The 20,036-nt window shown below is 42.5% G+C and overlaps 1 protein-coding gene across 1 annotated transcript in view; it reads right to left on the minus strand.

The window, feature by feature from the left end:
- LOC108173479 (transcriptional corepressor LEUNIG_HOMOLOG-like) overlaps positions 1-15,480 on the minus strand; it is an 82,051-nt gene extending 66,571 nt beyond the window's left edge. Inside the window, exon 1 of the mRNA XM_029102517.2 lies at positions 15,379-15,480. Coding sequence (XP_028958350.2) covers positions 15,379-15,410 — 32 coding nt within the window. The 5' untranslated portion in view covers positions 15,411-15,480. The remainder of the gene's footprint in view (positions 1-15,378) is intronic.
- Positions 15,481-20,036: the final 4,556 nt, after the last annotated feature.

The raw sequence follows: 20,036 nt of genomic DNA on the forward strand, positions 1-20,036 counted from the left end.
GCAACTTCCCAGTGGGTCACCCATCTTGGGAGTGCTCTGGCCTTCTTCTCGCTTAACTTCGGAGTTCCGACGGAATCCGAAGCTAGTGAGCTCCCAACAGGCCTCGTGCTAGGTAGGAATAGGAATATACATTTAAAGATCACTCCCCTGAGCGATGTGGGATGTTACAAATTCTTTCATGGGCAGGGGTCCTGCACTTAATGTCTCTTATGGTTAGAGACCCGGGATCTCGCTAAATTGAATCCTTCAGTTGATTAAGTCTATTCCAGGGGAAGGACTATTGAGGCCAATTCTGGGAGTTGTCCGGCTCAGGTAGTTATTGCATTCAGGGGAAACTGAGCAGTCGTACCACCCATCCACGTTTGGATATTCCAGATTAGTTTACCTTCTTGTATTGGAGAGCACACGTCATTGCTGAATGGGCAGAGGGCGTCTTCTGCTTGTCACAAGGGTGGTTGAGGAATTAATTTACCCTCTTACACCATGTTTGCAGGGCAGCATGCGTCTTCTACTTGTCATAGGGGTACACCAGGGCAGCGGGCGTCTTCTGCTTGTCGTAGGGGTAGTTGAGGAATTAGTTTACCTTCTTACGCCATGTGTGCAGGGCATCTGGCATCTTCTACTTGTCACAGGGGTACACCATGTCTGTAAGGCAACGGTCGTCATCTGCTTGTTGCAAGGTTGGTTAGTTTGTTTATGCATTTAGCCTAGGCTTGTGAATAATTCCTTCAATCTTCATTGAAAATAGAGGTTAGTGATCAACTGGGAATCAGAATAGATCGCGAGCTTCTTCATTGCTAGGTTTTTTTTCCAATCGGAGACCAGCTAGTAGGGCTTCATACTCTGCTTCATTGTTTGATGTTTTGAAGCTTAGAGTGATTGCCTGCTCGAGCATTGAACCGTCCAGGGTAGTGAGAACTAGGCCTGCTCCCGATCCTTGGTAGTTGGATGATATGTCGACGTGCAAGTGCCGAAAATCTCCTGCATGTGGGGCTAGTGCGGTTATGGTGTGCTCGGCTGCTTCTGGGGTATTTTTGGGCTAAGTTGATGTGCTCGTCGGAATGTCCACCAGTTTTCGTGCCTTTAACTTCGTGCGTCTGGGTTGTGCGGAATGTTGCGTCATGACGATGACTACATATGTCTGAAGGTATGGCTTGAGCTTCCGGGTTGCAACAACTAGCGTCAAAATCAAAGTTTTGATTTTCGGGTATCTGGCTTCCGCATCGAAGAAAGCTTTTGAACTGTGGAATACAGGTGGTCGAGCTCCTAACTATTCTCATATGAGGGTAGAGCTCATTGCTGCTTCAGATACCGCCATATAGATATAGATCATCTGCTACCTCTGGCTTGGATAGTAAAGGAAATGATGTGAGGTACTTCTGCAAGTCCTGTAATGTTTTCTTGCACTTCGTTGTTCCCTTTGTCTCGCTATATGTCTGATTGTCTTGAAAAAAGTTTACATTGGTTGATAGGTCGCAAGAGGAATCGGTTGAGTGCAGATGTTCGTTAGGTCAGACATTGGATCTCCTTCAAAGTAGTTGGGGACTTTATATCCAAGATCGCTTATATCTGTTTAATAGCTGGTTAGGGTCAAGGAAGATGTGCTCGGCATTTTCTTTGGGTTTCCATCTAGATTGTTGTGATTGTTATTCGATGAAGGTAGAATCGTCTTTCTACACTTCAGCTGCTACTGCTGGGGCGAAAGATTTCTTCTTCATCTCCTTAAGAACTTGTACAATGCATCGCTTGGACATGACCTGGTCATCTTTGATCTCTCTGACTGCTCCTCATAGGATGCGAAATCAGATTTTCTAGTACTCGATCGAGGTCACAGCTTCAATCTTCACTAGCCAAGGTCGGCCAAATATCCTATTATGGGGAGATGGGTCGCTGACGATCATGAAGGTTTGCAATGAGACAATCGGTAGGCTGGTTACGTCGAGTGTGATAATGCCAATAGCAGTTGAGGTGAGTCCGTTGAATCCGGTCAAGACATCTACTTTACGTTGGATTGTGTTTTTCAGGCCCATCTTTTGGATGACTGACAATTGTAGGATGTTGACTGAGTTTCCATTGTCTACCATGATTCTGTCAGCGATGGTGTGGGCCAGTTGTACAGAAATCACCAGGGCATCAGCGTGAAGGAAGTCTACGCCCTCAGCGTCTTGCTCGATGAAGCCGACGATTGGTCCAGGTACAACATCTATGTCTTGAACCTGATTGACCAGTCTCGCCTGCTGGATCTTCCTTTTCTTGGAGTTATTGGTGGCCCCCAGATGCTCAAATTTGGCAAATATTCCGTTGATTCGGATTGTCTTGGTTGGGGGTTTGGCATCGACGTCTGCTTCTCACCTTGGCCGGGCAGCTGGTTTATCGACGTAATTGTCGCATTTGCCTTCTTTCACGAGCTGCTCAAGGTACATTTTCCATGTGGTGCAATCATTGGTTGTGTGCCTAGGACCTTTGTGGAATGCATAGTATTTGGTCTGATCCATCTTAGAGGTGTCACCTCTTATGGGTGGCGGCGACTTGAACTATGGCTTGTTTTTGAGGTCGTGAAAGATCTGGTTAATCGGGACTAAGAATTTAGTGTACGTCTTAAGCGATGTGCCTCCCTTTGCTGGGGATCAATCCCTGCATCTGTCTCCTGGCCTGCTTTTGTTGTTGAGCGGTTTATCACTCGCTTTCTTCTGAATCGATTCCGCGTCTTTGCGTGGCTGCTGAGACGGCTTCTGGGAGCGATTTTTCTCATCCCAGAAGGAATGCTTTTCTGCCAAAGCATAAGAGTTTGCCAGGGACATGTTCTCGCCCATAATCAATTTTCTGAAAAGTGGGTAATCTGCTGGGGGCCCATTTCGGAAAACTGAGCATGCGATGCTATTATCGCATCTGATAATCTTCGCCTTCCCCGCCCTAAATCTCTTGAGGTATGTGCGAAGGTCTTTCTTCATGTTGAAAAGGTGGTCAAACTTATTTTTGATCGAGTGGCAGGACGAATATTCCTTAGTGAAAACCAAGGAAAGTTTGCCGAAGTTCCGGATTGAATGTGGCGCCAGGGTGTGGAACTAGTCTTGCGCCTCGCCTTGGAGTGTCATAGCAAAGATTTTGCACATGAAAGCGTCATTGTTGGCATAAAAGGTCATGGTGCTTCGGTAGTGTATCAGGTGCTTGTCCGGATCTTAATCTCTCATGAACGAGGTGAAATGTGGCAGGTTGAACTTCCACGGGGGCTCTGTCTGCTTGATCTCTTCTGTAAAGGGTGACATGCTCATATTGGCCACGTTTTTACGAAGGGCATCGTCGGTAGTGTCAATGCGCTGGAATCCGAGTCGTTGCTTTGCTACGAGCCTTTGTATTTCTTTCTGGATTTGCACCTGGTAGGCAGCTGGAGCTTCTAGCTGCCCCCAGTGTTGACCTGCTAGTCCATGATGCTCTGGGCGGAGGCTGCTAGTGGAACTTGAGCTGGACTACTCACGTGTTCTTCTCTGGATGTCATACGGCTGCCTACTCCATTGCCTCGTAGGAGGATCTCCTTGTGGGCCTAGCCTCGTGTGGACTCTTCTCCCTAAATGTCTCGAGTGCCCGTCAAAGTATGGACCCAACCTCAAATGCAGGGCTGATTGGTTCTTTGCTGGGACGTCGCTGGAATGATTTTCATTCTTCCGCCCTTTTCCTGCTTCGGAACACCTCATCTGGGGCACGCTGCATCTTGATGTGCTCTAGGAGTTAGTTCACCATGGTGGTCTGCTGCGCGAAGGCGTTCGTAAAATCGGCGACCTGCTTGGGCAAGCGATGCTCGCCATTTGGATTGGAAAAGTCTAGAAAATGTGCATCTCCATGTGCAGTGGAAGTGTAGTGGACTGCAGGTACAAGCTTGAGCCCAAAACGGGCCTTTCTGCAGAAAAATGGGGTAAAAATAACCCTGAATCGATCACGGAACCAATGGTCGAAATCTGGATCGCTGGAGGCAGCCTTGGAATGGATTGGGCTGCGGTCCGAGTTGTCGAAGTGGGTCGCAGGGCTCGTTGGACCTACGCCTGCTAGCCTTGGGCTTGCATGGTCGTGGGCCCTCCTGGTCGTTGTGCTGCCACATCATGGCCTGCTGGCTGGGTTGCTTGGGCATGGGCTCGTTGAGCTGCCTGCCTGGCAACAATTGCCGCATTCTGGGCTTGGGTTTGGGTTTGTTGTGCAGCAAAGCCTGCTGCCCTGGGCCTGCTATGGCAGCTGCCAAGTTCTGGGCCTCCTGCCCATGGGCCTCTAGCCTAGGGTTTGGTTGAATGCGGCGCAGCAAAGGCTATGGCGGTGGAAGTGGTGCCGTGGCCTGGTGGCCCTGCAGTGGTTGTTAGGTCACGGTGGTGATTGTTGAAGTGCGGTTGTGCGACGGTGGGGCTCTTCATGCCGTCGCGTTGAGCCTTGAATATCACCGTCATGGGGCTATGTCCTTGTCTCCATTCTCCGGTCTAAATCCTTGTTTATACGGGGTTCCGTTCGTCGTAGTTTCTGAATTTCCTACCATTGTATCATTTCTCCAAGGATTGATCAAGAAACTTTTCTAGGAAAACTTAATTGATACGACATGTGAGAAATTCAATGTAGTAGAAAATTCAAGAAACAAATGTGAGAGGCTTCTTCGAGTACTTTGAATTAGCTCTCAACGAAAGCACCAATTTGTTGATGCAAATTTCTGCCTTCTTCAATCTTGACGAAAATGCACCTGCAAAACAATTAACACCTTTGATCAAAGACTTAAGCCTCACGCGCCCACAAGGTGGAGGGGGTTAGGTCAACGGATCTCCGATGCCTAAGTTTCTCTGAGAAAGTAAAGTGTTTAAAGCTTTTTTTATGGTTGCAAAAGCTCTGAAAAATTGGTAGAATATGGGGTATTTATAGAGATAGGGCCGGCCATAGTGTTTAATGAAGATGTATTCTCTAAATATTCCCAAGATATTAAATAGGAAATAATATCTTGAGATAATGGTGTAATTATCCTTAATTTATTTAAATTAGGATTACTTACTTGATTGGAGTCAATCTTCAATTGGGAATGTATTAAAGATAGGATTTGGGTAATTAATCATTATCTTTAATTCCTTGCCAATGACAGGTGAGCTGTAGACAGTCGTATTCAGCTGTCGAGACCTCCAGGAATGTGAGCTACAGGTGGGAACATCTGAGAAGCTTGCCCATTTATTGAGGGCAATCTAGCTTTAAATTTGTGGCTTATGGAATTCCTAGGTTAATGACATTTTATGAAATCATTTAGTTTTTCAGGAGTTATATTGTAAGCCTTTATTTTTTATGTCTTTTCATATTTTTCACTTTAAGTTGTAAGCCTATAAATACTTGTATTTGTAAAGAAGAAGAGGAGAAGTTGTTTGAATTATCATATTGATATTTGAGTTGTAAACTCGTTTTTATGTGCCTTTCTCTTGTGTAAGAGTCTGCTGTTTTGTTCTTTCTAGTGTCTACATTGTAAGATGGTATTTGTGGAGCCAAAAATATTCACAAGGCGACACGTGGATTTTTGGACAAAAAAGACAAAACTACCCTTGAGGCATACCGGGATTCCTACGCGCAAGCAGCAGACAATTATCCCTCAACCAAGTCAAAAGTGCCCAAAATAGGTATCAACTTAAAACCTAATTTATTCATATATTTCCCATTTCATTATTTAGCTAATCAATTAGCTAAATAATATACTTATTCCTTTCATATTTCCTAAAATCATAATAATTGACTAATTAAGGGATTAATTACCTATTCAATCCCTTAATTATCAATTGAAACACCCATCCAAACCTAAAACTACTAAAGTGGCCGGCCAATCCCATCAAGAAAAGTAAACCATCTTATTCTCCACCTTTTCCACTATTTTCCCTTTTTAATTACCCTAATTAACTAGCCAATTAATTCCAAAAACCACCAAAACATTCATTTTATGTTTAATAGCCAAATAAATTGGCTAATTTAACCTACATCAAACACAAAAACCCTAGCTAGGTTGGCCACCCCTATCCCTATAAATAGATTCCCATTTTCACCAAAAGATCATTCCAATACTTATGCAAAAATCCCAAAATTCTCTAAGCACTATTTCTCTCTAAATTCTAACTTTGGCATCGGAGGTTCTTCGGCCAAAGCCCCCCCATTCATCGTGGGCGCGTGAGGCTTGTGGCCATAACCAAAGGTGTTATTTATTTTGTAGGTGCAATTTTGTCCAAGATCAAGGAGGAAGAAATTTGCATCCACAAATTGGTGCTTTCATTGAGAGTTGAAATCCATACTCGTAGAAGACTCTCGCACAAAAAGGTTTTTTTCTTTATTTTCTAGTCCATTTGAATATTTTTCATACGTTCTTATTGTTAGAATTTTTTACTTGCAAAGGTTCTTTGATAAAACGTATAAGCAAAATATAATGGCTAGAAATTTAGAAAATTCTAATGTTCAAGAAATGGGATTGCGGAGATTCGTGAGGCTAAATGCGACAATAAGTGGAGCAGCACCACCACCACGAGTTTCCACCATGGGAACCACCACGGTGGCTACCTCGGTAGCCACTCGTGGCGAGGTCCATGGTGCCTTCACCACGGCCCAAGTCGTGCCATCCAAGTTTGCACGGGCCCGGGCCCAAGCCTCGCATTCGCATGCATCACATACTAAGCAGCCTGCTCTCGCCAAGCAACCTGCTCTCGCGGCCCAGCATGCTCCCGCCAAGCAACTTGCTCTCGCTGCCCAGTCTACTCCTACCAAGCAGCCTGTTCTCGTGACCCAGCCTGCTCCCGACGAGCAGCCTACTCCTATGGTCCAGCCTGCTTCCGTCGAGCAGCCCACTCCCGCAGCCCAGCCTGCTCCTGCCAAGCAGCCTGCTCTCGTGACCCAGCCTGCTCCCGACGAGCAGCCCACTCCTATGGTCCAGCCTGCTTCCGTCGAGCAGCCCACTCCCGTGGCCCAGCCTACTCCCGTCGAGCAACCCACTCTCACGGCCCAACCTGCTCCTACCGAGCAGCCTGCTCTCGTGACCCAGCCTGCTCCCGACGAGCAGCCCACTCCCGTGGCCCAGCCAGCTCCAGTCGAGCAGCCCACTCTCACGGCCCAGCCTGCTCCCGTGGCTTTCCAAGCAGCCCAAGTCAGCCCAAGACTATCTCAACCATCCGGACCTACCATCGAGCTGGGGGCATTCTCACCACATTTTTTCGCGGATTTGACATTTCCCAACTCAAATCTCACGCCCGGAGTCTACCACCCTTCCACTGCCTAAGGAGGCGCATTCCTTCCAAGTTCTTCTAATCCAAATGACGAACAACACTTGTCTCGACAAGTCATAGAGTTGACGAGCGCCCTTGCACGACAGACAACCTTGGTGAATCAACTTTTGCAACGCATCGGGATCCAACGTGCCCCGGACGAGGTATCCCAAAGTAGGACAAGGGCAGACGGACCTTTCCAGCAGTGTCCCGGCAAGCAGCCACTCGACCAGCCACGAGCCGAACGTTTGGGCAGTGTACATTCCCGTCTTAGCGCGCGGAGGAGCATGCACTCTCGACTAGGCCCACGGATGAGCATACATTCACGGTTGGGGTCATATTCCTATAGTTAACATAAGCAACCTTCCGGGCAAAGTGCCCATTCGCGGCTAAGCCCACAAGGAGCATCATCCACCTCACATCAGAGTAGGCAGCACGACGGACGGAGAAAAGCAGTCACTCAATCCAGCTCAAGTTCAACCAGCAGCCTGCGAAGAACTCGCTCGCCTACTAGGAACGCACCACATGCACTGCATCTGCGGCATAGACGAGCTAAACACATGGAAGAGAAACCTAAACCAGCAAGTCATGGTTGGGGGCAGCCGAGAGCTCCGATACCCCAACAAAGGCAAATTCAGGAAGAAGTAGAGAGACTCTTGACCAAGCGATTGCATGATTTCCAACGCAACGAGGTCACCGACGAGGCACTACGACGGAACATGACCAACATAAGCAGGTCACCCTTCACGGATGAGATCGAGTAGGCAGAGCCTCCACGCGAGTTCAGCATGCCACATTTCACATATTTCAAAGGGGATGAATACCCGGAGAGACACTTAAAGCTCTACCGATGCGCAATGATCCTTTATCGAAACAACGATGATCTCATGTGCAAGGTATTCGCCACCACTCTACAAGGCGAGGCGCAAGATTGGTTCTACACCCTGCCGCCATAATTCATCCTAAATTTCTACGAACTTTCTTTGGTTTTGACCAAAGAATATTCATCCTATCGCTCGATCAAAAAGAAGTCTGACCATTTGTTCGACATCAAGAAGAACCCAAAGGAGTCGCTTCGTGACTATGTGAGGAGGTTCAAAGTAGAGAAGGTAAAAATAGTCGGATGCAAAGACTCGATAGCTAGAGCAGCCTTCCAAAAAGGACTTCCAGCAGATCACCCGCTATTCAGAAAATTGATCATGAAAGAAGATCTAACTTTGGCAGACTCTTTTGCTTTGGCAGAGAAGCATGCACTTTGGGATGAGGCTCGCCAATGCACATTCAAGGACTTGAAAAAGTACCCGACATCACCTCCCTAGAAGCAGCGGATGACTTATTCGCATGTTTGACGGTATCTAAAGTAGCAATAAGCTCTACCAGCATGCGAGAAGAGCTGGGGGCCCGACTACCTATATTCTACAGTTAACTGTATTCTACAGTTCAAAAGCTCTCCTCGATGCTATTAAAAATTCAAAAGCTAACTTTGGCGATAATTGTTGTAACCCAAAAGCTTAAGTTTTACCTTCAAACGCAAGCAGTCATCATCATGATGCACTATTCCGTCGAATCCAAACCAGCGACAATAAAGGCGTAGACCCTGGCAGATGCAAGTTTTTTTATGAACACAACAACTCGGCCCAACGACGCCCCGAAGGCAGCCGAGCACACTTTAGCCACACCTGCTCCCTCAGTGGAGATTTCTGGCGTTTGCATGTCGACGGCGCATCCAACTACGAAGGCTCGTAAGCAGCCGTGGTTCTTGCCACCCCAGACGTTTCAATGCTCAAACAGGCGATCACTCTAAGCTTCAAAGCATTTAACAACGAAGCAGAGTACGAAGCCCCACTAGCAAGCCTTCGAATGACAAAACACTTGGTGGTGAAAAAGCTTTCAATTCATTCCGAGTCCTAGCTAATCACCAGCCAGACTACTAGGGGCAAAGGCATGATGATCGTGGCAACTGACTACTTCACCAATAAGAAAAGAAAATGGCCAGACGAACTCCAAGGATGTCTATGGGCATATCGCACAACCAAAAGACGAGCAACCGAAATGAGATGGCCACAAGCTTAGATCTGGTAGAAGAGAGGCGCACACAGACTATCACTCGCATCACAGCCTACCAGCATCAGCTCATCTCCAGCTACAACAAAAGGGCCAAGATCCGGCAGTTTCAGCCTGGAGAACTAGTCATAAGAAAAACCTTTATCACTGCTAGCAGAAAAGGCTCCAAAAATATGGATCCCATCTGGGAAAATCCGTACAAGATCAGCAGAGTAGGTGGCAAGAACAATTACACCCTCGCTACCATAAAACGACAAAAAGATCGAAAAACAGTGGAACGCCTACAATCTGAGGAAGTACCATGTGTGACCTCTCGCTACATCAAAGCCCGAAGACTCAAGCAGCTCGACGGGCACTACCTCATCAGCCAAGGATTATCCAGTTGTTATGCAGTTCTTACCTTACATCTAAGTTCTCGTTCGTTTAACTCGTTTTTCAATGAGGAATTCAGAAGTAATCACGACTTGGCTTGGTTGCATGCTTACAACAACTGATCACTCATGCACTTCAAAAGAAGACCGCGCCCTTCTTAGGGACTTACCGCAGGAATTGCGCCCTCCGAGAGACCAACCATGCTCTCCAGTGCGAGAGGGTAAACTAATTACTCTCCAACGCGAGAGGGTAAACCAATTCCCCGACACCCACATGGGTCAGCTCTCCAAGAACGGGAGGATAAACTCTACACTCCGAATATCCAGACGTAGATAAGCCAGGCTGCCCTAGTATAACTAGATGCACGATGGCTTGCGCCGGGATTCCTAGAAGTAGCCGCAATGGTCTTTTTCAAGGCTTAGCTAACTGAAGGATTTTGGGTCTCTTGGCCTAATCCGTGAGGAACCGGGCCCTAGAGACGGAGATGGCACATTACGCAGTACATCCGATGGACGGCTGCCCTGGAATCCTAAAGCTGCTACCGAGTGCACTAAGGTAGCCTACGGATTCCGGAAGACTACCTACGGCTTGCCCTTGGAGCAGTAAAGCCGTACTAGACTTATACAATTGCACATTCTTGTGAAAGGTTAAACAAGCTAGCACGCATATACGAAGTTTTATCCACTGCCGACATGCTACGTAGTCGATAAGCTTCACCTCTGCCAAGCGCGGAACAACCTACACCAAGTCCTAAAGTGTTGTGATACTTGCTACGCAACCTACGGAATTGGAGAAAGTCAAGGTTAACAGCCTAGTGGTTATGCGGACTTGTCTGCTTATGTAGGTAAGGCATCCGGCTGCCAACCCAATGGCTAACAACTTTGCAAAGCTCTACACCAACACCTACGGCTGCATAGGCTACGCGAGCTTGTCTGCTTATAAAAAAGTAGCATGCTTGCCACTGGTCTATCAAGTCTAAAGGTTAAGGCATGAACAAAAGAAGCAAAAACGAAGAAACGCTAAGGAAAACATGTTTATAAACGACTAGCAAAGGCCGAAGGAGTTCAAGCAAAACAAGAGCTACAAGGAAAAACAAAGAAAATCTTAAAGGCTACCTAGATGACTACACTTTAGCAGCCTGGACATCCCACGACTATTCGATCGCCACACCTTCAGCAGCCGCGAAGCTCTTAGCAGCATCATCACCCCCGACTACTCCAACCTGGGCACCAACTTCTCCAACTACTTCACCAATACCAACATGGACGCGCTGTAGCTCATCCACTTCTTTCTTTAAACTTTCGTTGATCTTCAGTACACCTTGAAGTTCCAACACTTGGGGTTCAAGCCTATTGACGATTCTCTTGAAGTGGATCACTTGATTATAAGCAGCAATCAACTTTTCATCCTTTGCATAAGCAGCGAAAGAAGTCTTTGGTTTTTTCTCAGCCGGCATCTCTTGAGTAGGCAGGGAATATCCATTTTCCCACCTTCACTTGCAGCAGGATCCACAACGGTAATTGGACGAGCCAATGCATCCGCCTTGATCCTATTCACCTCTTATTTTGAGAGCAGCCCATGTTTCTCCTGACAAATAGAGTTAAAGTAGCCAACGCCATTCGTGCTACCCAGCAGGGGAGTTCAACCCAACATTCCAGCAGCTCATGAGGCCCCGTAACCTCTTCATTTCTCTCAATCACCTGCCTAGCTCGCGTCATGTCCAAAAGCCCAAAAAGACATGAGCCATGTGACTCGCCTAGCACTGCGCCATAGCGCCACAATCCGTGGCCCCAGCCATACAAGCTTCCATTAGTTCTAGCCAAGTCGAGTAGCTTAAAGCAGTGGTCCCTGCCACAATACCTCATCGGCCCATGCCGAGCCGACTCCTGGCCCATGCCAGCCGACATGCCACATCACCCCGACGGCTGCCCCGAGGTAGCACCATCCAAGAAGAAGACAAGGAAAATTAATTTTTTCTTACCTCAGTATGGCACGAAGAAGACGAAGAAAGCAACGAAAGACGGTCATTTGCACGGGCAAGATGTAGAAGATTGCTAGAGGAGGGGGAACAAATATCCTCTAAGCTATCTCTCTCTTGTAGGGTAGAATAAATCGCTCTCCAAAGTTGATTTAATAACCCACTTAAGGTGGACTTAAATAGGCTTTGAGAGAAATTTATTTCCCTTTCCTAGAAGGATCTAATTTCCTATTAAAGAGAGAATCTACATCAAATGAAACAGTCATAAGTTTCCTAAAGCAAGAAGATCTCTACACCTGCTGCCCTTTTTACGAGCAGCTCAATAGGTGTGGGGGCATTTGTGGAGCCAAAAATATTCACAAGGCGACACGTGGATTTTTGGACAAAAAAGACAAAACTACCCTTGAGGCATACCGGGATTCCTACGCGCAAGCAGCAGACAATTATCCCTCAACCAAGTCAAAAGTGCCCAAAATAGGTATCAACTTAAAACCTAATTTATTCATATATTTCCCATTTCATTATTTAGCTAATCAATTAGCTAAATAATATACTTATTCCTTTCATATTTCCTAAAATCATAATAATTGACTAATTAAGGGATTAATTACCTATTCAATCCCTTAATTATCAATTGAAACACCCATCCAAACCTAAAACTACTAAAGTGGCCGGCCAATCCCATCAAGAAAAGTAAACCATCTTATTCTCCACCTTTTCCACTATTTTCCCTTTTTAATTACCCTAATTAACTAGCCAATTAATTCCAAAAACCACCAAAACATTCATTTTATGTTTAATAGCCATATAAATTGGCTAATTAAACCTAAATCAAACACAAAAACCCTAGCTAGGCTGGCCACCCCTATCCCTATAAATAAATTCCCATTTTCACCAAAAGATCATTCCAATACTTATGCAAAAATCCCAAAATTCTCTAAACACTATTTCTCTCTAAATTCTAACTTTGGCATTGGAGGTTCTTCGGCCAAACCCCCCCCCATTCATCGTGGGCGCGTGAGGCTTGTGGCCATAACCAAAGGTGTTATTTATTTTGTAGGTGCAATTTTGTCCAAGATCAAGGAGGAAGAAATTTGCATCCACAGTATTAGAACCAAAGTTTATAGGGTTTTCAAACCTCTCCTTACACGAGGAGATAGTGGACCCTACATATCCATCCTATATGCCATTTTATTTCATTTCTATACGTTGCACCCTGCATCAGCTGGTATCAGAGTGTCAGCTCGATCCAAAGGTGACAGTATATTCAACATGTCGCAGATGACATTAGATGAAGATCTTAATCTGGACCTTCCTCCAATGTTTGATTGTTGCTTGGATAGTTCATGTCCAATATGTTGTGAAAATTATTCAGGTGATTGTCTCGTAAATCTTGATCTTCCTCCCGAATTTGATCGTTCTCCATATGGTACTTATCACGTTTGCTGTCAAAGTTCTTGTGTGGTTCAACAAAATGTTGATATGGAATCTTGTCTAATTATTAAAAATGCTGATTACAAAGAATTTTTGAAGTTGAAGTTTCATGATTTAATGAGTTCATTGGAAACTTCTGGATATGTTGATTTAATTGGGGTTGATGTCTTCTACTTCAGAATTTCCAAAGTTTTGGTTGACATTATAAATCAAATGAAAGAGAATGTCAAGGTTGCGAGGTATGCTATTAAGGGTGCTTTTCACACTTCAACAATCAATATTAAATGCTCCAAATATCTATTTGTTTGGATCGGCAGAGTTCAATTTTAGCGCTCCAAATCAAATGATGATCCGAATTTGAGGACGAATTCTCTCCAACCCCACGAGAATGATGCAGGCCAAGGACTAAAGGCGTTATTACATAAAATTACTGGCAACTGGGATTTAAGTTTTATAATATAATACATGCAGTTATAATGCATGTATCTAGCTTTAAATGTGGCTTATGGAATTCCTAGGTTAATGACATTTTATGAAATCATTTAGTTTTTTAGGAGTTATATTGTAAGCCTTTATTTTTTTATGTTTTTTCATATTTTTCACTTTAAGTTGTAAGCCTATAAATACTTGTATTTGTAAAGAAGGGGAGAAGTTGTTTGAATTATCATATTGATATTTGAGTTGTAAACTTGTTTTTATGTGTCTTTCTCTTGTGTAAGAGTCTGCTACTTTGTTCTTTCTAGTGTCTACGTTGTAGGCTGGTACTAGAACCAAAGTTTATAGGGTTTTTAGGTCTCTCCTCGCACTAGGAGATAGTGGACCTTACCTATCCATCCTATCTGTCATTTTATTTCGTTTCTATACGCTGCGCCCTGCATCAGATACTCGTAGTGCAACTTAGTTGTTAAAAATAAGCACCAAAGTAAACTTCTCCCCTAAGAATGCTAGGGAGACCGAAAAAGTGAAAAGGCTGGATGAACTGCTTAATATGGTATTCGACTGCACGAAACAAGCACAGCAAATCAATCATACCGAAATGATGAAACAAATGGACAAATTAAGGAGCAGGGTGTGCCATGCAACACTTAAAAAGCTTACCGTAACGGTAGTATACTTCAATGACAAATTGAAAGTTAGCTGTGCAAAAAACCAAAACGGGGAAATCAGTAGGCTAACTTTAGCCACTCGAGTTCGTGTCCAGCGCCCTTTTCCATCCACTTGCTTATCTACCGTTTCAGTGACATTGTCTTGAGTTGCTGAAATCCCAACAAGCTCGTATGATACAACTTTCGGTTCTACACCAAGATTAACTTCCCCCTCTTCCGCATCCGCTATCACTACTCCACAGTTTTATGAATGAAATCCGCTATCACTACTCCACAGTTTTATGAATGAAATCCGCTATCGTTTCCTTCAACAAAATAAAAAATAAATCCAAAACCCCTCAAAATTATCCTCCAAATACTATGTAGATCACAAACAGAGAATTGCATATGTATGTGATGAGGAACGGGGACACAATAGCATCTACCACCGACCGTACTACGAAACTGGCAGCTATCCAGATGGATGCAACAGCAAATATGTATATCAAACCTAAAACCCACTTCCAAACTTCAGTTTTCATATCTTTCCAGTCAACCCCAAATCAAATCAGCTCCCAAATCTTGCTAAAAATCAGCTATCCAATTCCCGAAGCCCGAAAACGCAAACTTTCTGTGCTTTCAGAGAATTATAACAACTTCCTATGTCACTAATAAACCCAAATCTCACCTGAAACCACCAAAAAGAAAGAAAAAAAACTACCAAAATTAAGAGGGAAAAAGAAGTGAGGAATTAACCCCATAATACTAAACTGCACCAAGACGCAATAGTTTCGATACCATTACGATATAACCAGAATTAATTTCAGACCCAAAATCCCAATATATGAAATATTTAATCAAATTTAAGTTCATTGAGGATTTGAACCCAGAAATAGAAAGATAATTTGAAAAGAAAAAGTATAAAAAACTGAAAGAAAAAAAATACAGCGAATTGAAGGGGGATGGAAAATGTACCTGGGACGAGATTCACATCGGATTCAGAGGTTTGTCGTTTTGACGGAGAGATAGGCTACCGGATTTGGTCAAAAGAAATGCAGCAGACAGCAAAATCAACAGTAGGGTGAACAATAAATATCGATCCGACGATCAATTCACGGCAGTAAAACAGAGCAACAACAAAAATACCGATATAGAAATTACATGCAGATTGAAAGGAAAAATGATCAAACCAAAAACTCACATCTTATCGGCTTCCCAATTACTCTGCGCCATGTTTTACCTTTATTAAGTGCAAACAAAAAAATCACCAGCAATGTCACTGTTTTTTTCTGCAATTATACATCACCGATAGCTTGAGATGTTAGGTTTTGAACTTACACATATCATGATAAGGGTACTAAACGTGGGTTTAAACCAATTAGGAGTCATGGCCATGTTAATAACTGATCTCCTAGAATTAAGGGATATGGGACGTGATAAGGATGCTTTCATTGCTCCACGTCGAAAGAAATTGATTGCTGCAGTTCATAGCAGTTGCTATCCAATCATCATGATAGATGGAAGTTGGAGAAGTTTAGTTCGATATAATAAAGGATTCCCTGCTCACAAAGAACATGTGTTGTGTTTGGTTCATATACTTATGAGTTGGCAACAATTTTGATAGTGTAACTTTCTGAGTGCCACAGGGAAATGACAGTAGCCACTTTGTGTTTGGCTTTCGGTTGTGGCATGGATGTCTTGTTTCAAGATAAGACATGGTGACTACCACAAGCAAAGTTGGAAGCAAGACTTGACTTTGTGGTTGCTTGCACACAATTGTGCATGTTTTATTGTGCATGTTTTATTTTATATGCATTAAATGACAAATGGAGAAAAGTTATACTTTATAGACTAGGTATAGACTTTGATGCATGCTAGATAGGCTAGGTGATAATTATGTCATGTGAACTTAAGACTTTTTGGTCTTGTTTGTTGGCATAGTTGCTAGTGTATGCCTATAACTAGATGCAATATTTGTGCATTTAGAAATGCATTGAGAGAGCATCTGAAGGAGAACACAAAGGAGAGAAAATATAGAGTGAGAGTGAGGCTCTTAGTAAAATTCTGTGAGGGTACAAGGGATTGGGGTTTGGGTTATGTTGATTTAACTCAAGTGTATCTTGTACTAGTTATTCTCATAGTGAAGAGCAATATCTCTTGGAGGACGTAAGCAGATTTTTGCCGAACCTCGTAAATTTCTCAATGTATTTATTTCTTGTAATTTAAACTGTTTAACTGTGGGTCTGTAGTTTGATGAGACAATCTGAATCTCACTTCCGCACTGACGAACGGCCAAGGCACAACAACATGTTCTGTAATCAGGGTTCTATCACCATTGGAACATAAGGTCTTGAGTGAGTAGATGAATTCTTATGCGTTATTAGTAAACACAGCCTGCACCAGATCTTTCAGTTGGTGTTGTTGCTGTCTTTGTTGCCGGACAGATGGATTCTTAGGTATGATCGATCTCTTTTTAATGCCAACTCTTGTGAATGTTATATGTAAAATATGTTGTTTGTGATCCTTGTTGAAGACTAACCATTTATAGTTCCTACATGAGATTCCCTCATCAAAGTAAATTCAACTAAATTAACAAATAAATTTAATTTAATTTAATTTCAGTACAAAAATGGGAATTCAACCGTTACTATGAGTAGTTCACAATCATTATCTCAATTATCATCTTTAGGAATTACATTGAACTTTTTTAAGTCCCGAATACAAAACTAGATAATGCGCAACTTCACAAATTTTCTCCCTCCATCGTCCTGGATTTTCCGAGCAACCAAACAGAGCAAAAACTCAAAAACAAAAACAAAAAATCACAGAATTCCGACAATTTCCATTGGAATTCAGCTGAAAACCATACCAGTGAGCCAACCGATCAAATCCTACACCACCATTCCGGGAGATCTCCACCTCATGCACCCTAACCCGAACTGAATCAACCAAAACTGAAAAACAAAAACACAAACAAATTGAAATTTCGTGCAGCTAGAGTGATCCGAGACCTTACATGCTCAATTGAGTTCATACAGTGTGGATAATTTTCCCGAGAAAATAATGGACTCTTGTCCTTAGAGTGTAACTGAAGTAGGAAGAGGGACCTTCGAGATTTATAACAGTGAAAAGAGAAGCGGAGAAGGAATCGTCGAATGAAGATATTAAGGCCATCTCCAACCAAGGAGGGTCAGATGACCGAAAATAGTCTGAAAATCATCTCCAATTGAGAGATAGGCCAAATGGCTCATAAATCCCACGTGACAAAAAATGGCCAAATGGCCAACCGGCTGGCCATCTCCATCCAGCTCGATAGCCAGCCCTTTTTTTTTTTTGTTCTTTTCCATTTGCCCAGCCCATTTTAGGCTTTAGGGTTTAAGATTTTTTTTTTTCCAGCCTATTTGCCCAGCCTTTTTTTTTTAATTTCTAATTTTTTTCCTACACAATTTCTTACATATTTTTCACTATTTCATACTATCTTACCTTATTTTATTTTAATTATTCACATTCCATACTATAGCCCTTTGGCTCTCAGTTGGAGATGATTTTTTGTCACAGGGCTATACTTGACCTATGGTCCTTCTAGTCTTTTGGTTGGAGATGGTAAGAAATATGACTCTGCACTGTTCATTAAAATATTAATTTATTGGAGGGTCAAAGGGCTAAAACGAGACATCTGGCCCTCATTCGGTTGGAGATGGCCTAACAAAGGCTGGTTTTTAAGTTCGGAGTCGAAGCTAGGCTCGGAGTATTAACGTTGGGGGGGTGTTTAATGTTTGTGGGATGAGGTTTGGATTTTTTAAGCACGTGTCATAATATAAAGGGAAAAAGATTGTTTACTACCCTCATGTTTCGTGGTTTTCAACATTTAGTACATCAATTTTTTTTCGTCCTAGAGTCATACCTAAAGTGTAAATTTTGGGACAGTCTCATACATCTGTTAGTCAAATTGTTAAGTGTTCTGTTAACTATGACGTGGCGCCCATGTGGACAATGACTAGGCGCCACGTGGGTCACCACGTGGATTTTTTTTTTAAAGAAGGGGTTTTCACTTTTTTTTAGGGGTTCAAAAAAAATTTCCCGCCAAAAATTTTGAAATTTTTTTTTTTCTTTTTCTTCTTCTTCTTCTTCTTTTGGGCAGAATCGATTTTTTTTTCTTCTTCTTCCTCCTCCTTCTTCTGGACAGATTCTTTTTTTTTTCTTCTTCTTCCTCCTCCTCCTCCTCCTCCTTCTTCTTCTTCTTCTTCCTCCTGGGCAGATTCGTTTTTTTTTTCTTCTTCTTCCTTCTTCTTCTTCTTCTTCTTCTTCTGAGCAAATTCGTGTTTTTTTTTCTTCCTCCTCCTCCTCCTCCTTCTTCTTCTTCTTGGCAGATTCGTTTTTTTTTTTTATTCTTCTTCTTCTTCTTCTGGGCAGATTTTTTTTTTTCTTCTTCTTCCTCCTCCTCCTCCTCCTTCTTCTTCTTCCTTCTTCTTCTTCTTCTTCTTCTTTTGGGCAGATTCGTTTTTTTCTTCTTCTTCTTCTTCTTCTTCCTCCTTCTTCTTCTTCTTTTGGGTTTTTTTTTTGTTTTTCCTTCTTCTTCTTCTTCCTGAGCGTGGAGTCAAAGATGGTGATGGAGGGTGGGCATGGGTGGGATTGAAGATGAAGTTTTTGTTTGTTTTTTTTTTTTAAATAAATAAATATATTTTAAATTTTATTTATTTTTTAAAATTTTCACGTGGATGACACATGGCGCCTAGTCATTGTCCACATGGGCGCCACGTCACAGTTAACGAGAGACTTAACAGTTTGACTAACGGATGTATGAGACTGTCCCAAAATTTACACTTTAGGTATGACTCTGGGACGAAAAAAACTTGATGTACTAAATGTTGAAAACCACGAAACATGAGGGTAGTAAACAATCTTTTGCCCTAATATAAATTGTTAACACATATGATCAATTTGCATTCCAAACTTTATATAATTGGAAAGAAAAATACTATGAGGAGTGTAGAATGAGATTTTTAGAGTGCTAATAACAATTTTCTTCTTTAAAGACATGAAACTATTTTGTGGCACACACATCCATTAATCTTTTTTTGAACATATAATAGATCTTACTTTGATCTCAAAAATTAAAAATATAATCTCACTTTAATTTGGTTAACAATGTGATTAGTGGTGGTTGAATGTCAATTTGATGAACAAGGCTCTATAACAACATAAGTTGAGAGAAAATTTTAGTAGATTTTATGATGAATTATAGGAGGGCGATGAGTTTTATTGGGTTGTGATCTTTTTTATTCGTAATCTGAATAACTTTAGATATTTAAAAATAATAATCTCGCATACCATTTGATATTTAAAGAGAGTAGCTAAGTGGTGAACTTTATTATATTTCGATTGCCTAACGTGTGTAATGTAAAATGTAAACAGACAGTTGTATGTAGCTATTACGGGGAACATTCTTTTCCAAATATTTATACAAGCATTTAATTATATTTAGGCCTTTGAACAAGTGCGCATTGCATTCATATCTTGATAACAAACTTGATACCTACCAGTACATAACAAAACATGACATAGTTCAAATTAAAGAATTAGGTGAAATTTGTAAGAACAAATGTAAGACCCCAAAACGGGACTTTTAGATAAATTTTGGGCTAAAATTGAAGGTTTATTACTAAATACTCAAACAAATTAGTTGATGGGTTAAAGTTTTACCCGATCAAAAGAAAAATGACAATGTAATGAGTTTTGTAGCTTAGTTATTTAAGAGCATTCTCTTTTGTATTTGGTGATCAATTTTTTTATCTATTTATGATACAAGCTGTATACTACGCGCCATAATATAAATAGAAGAACGCTAAAATATGTATC

This window comes from Malus domestica, chromosome 05 (genome assembly GCF_042453785.1).
Source record: "Malus domestica chromosome 05, GDT2T_hap1".
Taxonomy (NCBI): Eukaryota; Viridiplantae; Streptophyta; class Magnoliopsida; order Rosales; family Rosaceae; genus Malus; species Malus domestica.